This window comes from Limanda limanda, chromosome 3 (assembly GCF_963576545.1).
Source record: "Limanda limanda chromosome 3, fLimLim1.1, whole genome shotgun sequence".
Classification (NCBI taxonomy): domain Eukaryota; kingdom Metazoa; phylum Chordata; class Actinopteri; order Pleuronectiformes; family Pleuronectidae; genus Limanda; species Limanda limanda.
The window spans coordinates 275001-282500 of record NC_083638.1 but is presented as its reverse complement, the minus strand read 5'-3'; the positions used below and the strand labels follow the sequence as shown (position 1 = coordinate 282500).

The 7500-nt window shown below is 40.7% G+C and overlaps 1 protein-coding gene across 1 annotated transcript; it reads right to left on the bottom strand.

Moving 5' to 3' along the window:
- Positions 1 to 3051: 3051 nt before the first annotated feature.
- Positions 3052 to 4279, bottom strand: cartl (cocaine- and amphetamine-regulated transcript-like). The gene is made up of 3 exons (XM_061068501.1): positions 4133 to 4279; positions 3643 to 3720; positions 3052 to 3159 (listed from the first exon to the last, which is right to left on the bottom strand). Exons 1-3 carry the CDS (start codon positions 4277 to 4279, stop codon positions 3052 to 3054), a joined length of 333 nt encoding a protein of 110 aa, XP_060924484.1.
- Between the last annotated feature and the right edge of the window lie 3221 nt (positions 4280 to 7500).

Genomic DNA, 7500 nt, shown 5'->3' with positions numbered 1-7500 from the left:
ACACACACACAATTTGCAGTCACAGTCTTGTACTGATCGTGGAGCTGAGGTATCAAGGTCCCGCCCACACACACACACAACCAATCAGGAGTCAGCTGTCAATCATCACGTCTCAGCCTCTTTCATGAAATAACTGATTAAACCAAACTGATCAGAAACTTGAACAAACATCAGAGAGAAGAACGAGCGGAAAGAGACAGACACATCTTTACAAACATTTATTAAATTAGTCTTATTTTTATAGTTTGGTCCATGTCCCATCTGCTAACATGGAGGAGGCCTGACCTTCACCTCAGCCAGCCACTAGGGGGCGATTTAAATGATTTGGCTTCATTTTTGGTAGGTGTCATGTCGTCCATCTTTATTAACAGTCTGTGGGTTTGACACGTACTTTATGATCATTAATAATCACTGATGTGAGTTTAATTTTGACTGAAACACAAAGATGTATTATCATTATTATTATTATGAATTATTCATCCTTTAATTGACTTTAATCAAATGAAGTCAGGAACTGGCTCGGTATCACAAATGTTACGATTCAATTCACATTTTATTTGTCTTTCTTTTAAATATGATCCTTAATAATTAAGCTCAAAAAAATTCAATTAAATAAGATGCAACAAATTATTGAATGTCCAGTAAAGAAAAGTCATTACTGCAGATGTGTGTATTCAACACGGTGCAGTATATTTACGATGTATTGCTTTAATGTAATGAAGTTATTATCGGGCTCATGTTTATTGGACCTGCTCATCAGTGCATGACCTTTAATGGCTTTATTGAATTTGACGTCTTTTCTGCAACAGCAGAGAAGGAAACAGCTCGAGTCTTGAATGACTTTTCATCGACTATCGAGCAGTTTTCATTACTGAAGGTCTGGAGGCTGAATGAGGGAAACACAGCTTGTCTCTGATCCTGAAGCCGAGCGGCGCCGAGGGACCAGTCAACCAGCTGCTGCAGCTTTATGGTCCTGGAGATTAAAACTAATGAAACCACGGTAACGCTGCAGGACACGTCTCTGCACCGCAGCATCAACACACTGTCTGGATTACTTGGATTAAACCTGGGTTTTGTTCTTTACTTTCATTTGTATCTGGTGACATTCGATCAAAAGTTCTGTGAATGAGGAACATTCGTTACAAACGTGCAGAAGAAAGGTTTGTTTAATAAAAGAGCTCAGTTTCTCACCACATGGTTTTCAGGTCCAGAAACATCCAGTTTTCCTGCGTCAGTGTGTTTATATGTTGTTAACTAATACTGAGCATGTTTCAGGAACCAGGAAGTTAATTCCATCAATTCTGCAAAATCTCACCTCAGAGCTGATTCATCACATTTCATTGATTTAACGAGATAATTCATTTGAACTCTGACCTCAACCAATTCAGAGATTTTATTAACGACCGCTCAGTGCAGATTTGTTTCTCTCGTTCAGCTCGTTGTTTTATAGCTGCTTCCTGTTTCCTGTTCGTCACTCTTCACTCATTCAGACCAGTGGATCCAGTTCGGTGGATTCTGTATCGTGCCAGCTGATCGTAGTGGTAATGGAGGATCCTGTGTCGCGTTGGCATCGGATGATGAGGGACCACGACCGAGGCGGCAGCTGATGATGGATTCTAACTGGTGCCAGTGGACAATGACTGTGGACTATAGTGGATCTGGTCCTGATGCTGGATCGTGATGTTGCTGCTGACCAGAGACTGTGATGCAGCAGGACTGCTTCACATATAGTATTGAAAAATGTTTCCCCTCATCGATGCTGCTAAAAACTTTAACCCTGATGATGTTTTCTTACACTTGACATCTGTGTCTCTTGTGTCCGTCCTGGGAGACGGATCCTCACATGTGTCTCTCTGAGGTTTCTACGTGTCTTCACCTGTTAAAAGGGTTTTTAGTAGTTTGTCCTGACTCTTGCTGAGGGTGAAGGACAGAGGGTGTCTCACCATGTTAAAGCCCTATGAGACAAACTGTGATTTGTGAATGTGGGCTATACAAATAAAACTTAATTGATTGATTGATTGATCAACGACACAGCAGCTGCTCTAACACACATCATCAGTGTTCTCCTCATTATTCAACATGCTCAAATTAAAGCTGCTGATTGATGCACTTTCCATCTCTCACAGGTTTTCATCTCAATGACGACCAGATAGTTTTGTCTGTGGTTTCATGAGGATGAAGAAAACCTCCTCAGATCTGACTGTGAAACTGTGTCTGTGTGCAGGAGGCCAATCAGAGGAGAGCAGGTTCTGTGATATCAGATCATAACAATAACTTTATTCTACAGGGGACTGATCATCACGTTGTGTGAGGAACGTTGTTGTTTGAGGAACGTTGTTGTGTGACACACGAGTGTCACTATGAAAAGCTGCTGTTTGCTCAGACTTGTGTTTCCAGCTGAACACACTTCCTGTTGTGTTGTGTTATACTAACAAACAGAACCTGTGTGTGCACTGATGAGAAACAGTCGAAGCTACAATTCTCATTATGTGAAGGTGTTTGAATGTGTGATAGAAAATAAAGAACATGTAGATACTGTTTCTGTGAATGTGGAGAATAAAGATAAAACTGCTCAGAGATTTAAAACAAACGTCAGTTTTCATCATCAGGGATTTTAGTGAATCTTTAATGAAGGTTTTCAATATAAATCTCTTTTATTCAGACAGAAGAAAGAAAGAATCTCCTCCAGTAAAATCCCACATGGACAAAAAACCTCCAGTCAACATATTGGTTCATGGATTTATTTTTATAGGAGCAAATTTTTATAAAATCATGTCCCTCTAATTTAACACCAACCACAAAACATAACCCTGATTTACTGTGACTAAACTGTGAATTAATAAAAGAACAAATAGTTGTGTTGACAATCTGTTTATTGAACATGAAACATTTACATGCATCATCATCAGCGACATCCCGTATCCTACGGCAACAGCTGCCACAACATCAGCAAGGACAAAAAGAAAAGATGACGCTACACATGACGAGACTCAGGACAGTTCCTGCTGCAGAAGTGATGGCGTGTGGAAAGTAAAGATCTGCTGCTGTGGTTCAGATGCACTTGAGCAGGTAGGAGTTACAGTTGGCTCCTCGTCCACAGTCGCAGAGTTTCCCGATGCGAGGCCCAAACCTCATCGCACATCGGTCTCCCATCCCGCACTGAGCAGAGGAGACACATCACAACATCAACCTCATGCTGAGGAAACCACGTCAACATGAAGGGATTTTCTCAGGATTGAACAAATACTAACTCAGACCTTTACTTCAATTATAATCCTTACTTTAATTGTTCTCATTTTCTCTGAATTATTCAGATTAATTCTGAACAAAGTGAATGAGGGAGAGAAGTGAATCACATTTTTCAGTGAATTAATTAAATCCAGTTCATTATCGTGAATTGAGCCGGATTCTGTTTAGTTTCTGTGTGATTTATTTCTACTGAGGATTGAAAAGCTTGTGGAGCTTTTTCTCTTCTCTCTCAGTTAATTGTTGCTGTTGGATCTTGATTAGTCTTTAATTACACTGAGCCAAAGACTGTTGTTGCATTTTTCTTCTTATCTTTTAATTGGTGTCTAACTGGTTTAATTAAACAGCAGTGGAGTGATGTCGGGACCATGAAGCAATGACAGAATGACGTGTTACCAGAGGGATGATCCCTCGTTTCTCTGTGGAGGAAAGTCGAGCGTGCATCCGGCCCAGCAGCGTCTCCAGAGCTTCCACCTGCACACAAGATACAAGATACAAGATACAAGATACAAGATACAAGATACAAGATACAAGATACAAGATACAAGATACAAGATACAAGATACAAGATACAAGATACAAGATACAAGATACAAGATACAAGATACAAGATACAAGATACAAGATACAAGATACAAGATACAAGATACACACACAGGGCCTGAAGTTCCATCTGGTTCCTATTTACTTAACCTGGAAAAACATTTATCTCATGAAATCCAAAGCTAATCCAGAATATACACAGATTAATAAACTCATGTTCGCACTAAACAAACATTTTCAATCACTATGTAATCAGAATTATATCCAGTAGCTTAGATTCTCGCTCGTATGAAGAACTCAGAACATTTATTCTTCATGTGTTAGATTCTGTTCAGATTCTCACCAGGTCTCTGTCTGCAGCCGCTTCAGGTTTCTGAAAATCCAAATCCTCCGCCGACACTTCCTGAGACGCCTGAGCGTGACCCGGGCTGCACGTGAGGCTGAAGAAGAAGAAGAGGAGCAGCCAGCGGAGCGTCCCCGAGCGGTCCATGGAGGAGCAGGAGGTGACAGGAGGAGCTGGAGGAGCTGGAGGAGCTGGAGGAGCTGGAGGAGCTGGAGGAGGAGGTGACAGGAGGAGCTGGAGGAGCTGGAGGAGCTGGAGGAGGAGGTGACAGGAGGAGCTGGAGGAGCTGGAGGATCTGGAGGAGCTGGAGGAGCAGAAGGTGCAGAGGGTCTCAGCAGGGCCACAGGAGATTCTCCCTCCACCCACAGACCTGCTCCTGCTTATATGGAGCTGGAGAGCTCCGCCCAACACACACTGCACCACTCACATGACGGAGATGGATGAGTGCAGCAGCAACACTGAGGAGATGTATAATAAACTGTATAATAATTCATATACATCACGCACCTTGGTCACAGTTTGTTCTTCTGCTGCTGTGAGAGTTTAAAACTTGACTCAGTTCCACACCTGCACACAGGTGAGGTCACAGGTCACATGACTCCGGTCACATGACTCCGGTCACATGGTAGATGGGGAACCATGTTCAACAGATGACTCAGGTATTAATGGGACATAAAGAGAGGACTCAGGTATGAATGGGACATAAAGAGAGGACTCAGGTATGAATGGGACATAAAGAGAGGACTCAGGTATTAATGGGACATAAAGAGATGACTCAGGTATGAATGGGACATAAAGAGAGGACTCAGGTATGAATGGGACATAAAGAGAGGACTCAGGTATTAATGGGACATAAAGAGATGACTCAGGTATTAATGGGACATAAAGAGATGACTCAGGTATTAATGGGACATATAGAGAGGACTCAGGTATTAATGGGACATAAAGAGATGACTCAGGTATTAATGGGACATAAAGAGAGGACTCAGGTATTAATGGGACATAAAGAAAGGACTCAGGTATTAATGGGACATAAAGAGATGACTCAGGTATTAATGGGACATAAAGAGAGGACTCAGGTATTAATGGGACATAAAGAGATGACTCAGGTATTAATGGGACATAAAGAGAGAACTCAGGTATTAATGGGACATAAAGAGATGACTCAGGTATGAATGGGACATAAAGAGATGACTCAGGTATTAATGGGACATAAAGAGATGACTCAGGTATTAATCGGACATAAAGAGATGACTCAGGTATTAATCGGACATAAAGAGATGACTCAGGTATTAATGGGACATAAAGAGAGGACTCAGGTATTAATGGGACATAAAGAGAGGACTCAGGTATTAATGGGACATAAAGAGATGACTCAGGTATTAATGGGACATAAAGAGAGAACTCAGGTATTAATGGGACATAAAGAGAGGACTCAGGTATTAATGGGACATAAAGAAAGGACTCAGGTATTAATGGGACATAAAGAGATGACTCAGGTATTAATGGGACATAAAGAGAGGACTCAGGTATTAATGGGACATAAAGAGATGACTCAGGTATTAATGGGACATAAAGAGAGGACTCAGGTATTAATGGGACATAAAGAGATGACTCAGGTATTAATGGGACATAAAGAGAGGACTCAGGTATTAATGGGACATAAAGAGATGACTCAGGTATTAATGGGACATAAAGAGAGGACTCAGGTATTAATGGGACATAAAGAGATGACTCAGGTATTAATGGGACATAAAGAGAGGACTCAGGTATTAATGGGACATAAAGAGATGACTCAGGTATTAATGGGACATAAAGAGATGACTCAGGTATTAATGGGACATAAAGAGATGAGTCAGGTATTAATGGGACATAAAGAGAGGACTCAGGTATTAATGGGACATAAAGAGACGACTCAGGTATTAATGGGACATAAAGAGACGACTCAGGTATTAATGGGACATAAAGAGATGACTCAGGTATTAATGGGACATAAAGAGATGACTCAGGTATTAATGGGACATAAAGAGATGACTCAGGTATTAATGGGACATAAAGAGAGGACTCAGGTATTAATCGGACATAAAGAGAGGACTCAGGTATTAATCGGACGTAAAGAGAGGACTCAGGTATTAATGGGACATAAAGAGATGACTCAGGTATTAATGGGACATAAAGAGAGGACTCAGGTATTAATGGGACATAAAGAGAGGACTCAGGTATTAATGGGACATAAAGAGATGACTCAGGTATTAATGGGACATAAAGAGATGACTCAGGTATTAATCGGACATAAAGAGAGGACTCAGGTATTAATGGGACATAAAGAGAGGACTCAGGTATTAATGGGACATAAAGAGAGGACTCAGTTATTAATGGGACATAAAGAGAGGACTCAGGTATTAATCGGACATAAAGAGAGGACTCAGGTATTAATCGGACATAAAGAGATGACTCAGGTATTAATCGGACATAAAGAGAGGACTCAGGTATTAATGGGACATAAAGAGATGACTCAGGTATTAATGGGACAGAAAGAGATGACTCAGGTATTAATGGGACATAAAGAGAGGACTCAGGTATTAATGGGACAAAAAGAGATGACTCAGGTATGAATGGGACATAAAGAGATGACTCAGGTATTAATGGGACATAAAGAGAGGACTCAGGTATTAATGGGACATATAGAGATGACTCAGGTATTAATGGGACATAAAGAGATGACTCAGGTATTAATGGGACATATAGAGATGACTCAGGTATTAATGGGACATAAAGAGATGACTCAGGTATTAATGGGACATATAGAGATGACTCAGGTATTAATGGGACATAAAGAGATGACTCAGGTATTAATGGGACATAAAGAGATGACTCAGGTATTAAAGGGACATAAAGAGATGACTCAGGTATGAATGGGACATAAAGAGATGACTCAGGTATTAATGGGACATAAAGAGATGACTCAGGTATGAATGGGACATAAAGAGATGACTCAGGTATGAATGGGACATAAAGAGATGACTCAGGTATTAATGGGACATAAAGAGATGACTCAGGTATTAATGGGACATAAAGAGAGGACTCAGGTATTAATGGGACATATAGAGATGACTCAGGTATTAATGGGACATAAAGAGAGGACTCAGGTATTAATGGGACATAAAGAGAGGACTCAGGTATTAATGGGACATAAAGAGAGGACTCAGGTATTAATCGGACATAAAGAGAGGACTCAGGTATTAATGGGACATAAAGAGAGAACTCAGGTATTAATGGGACATATAGAGATGACTCAGGTATTAATGGGACATATAGAGATGACTCAGGTATTAATGGGACATAAAGAGAGGACTCAGGTATTAATG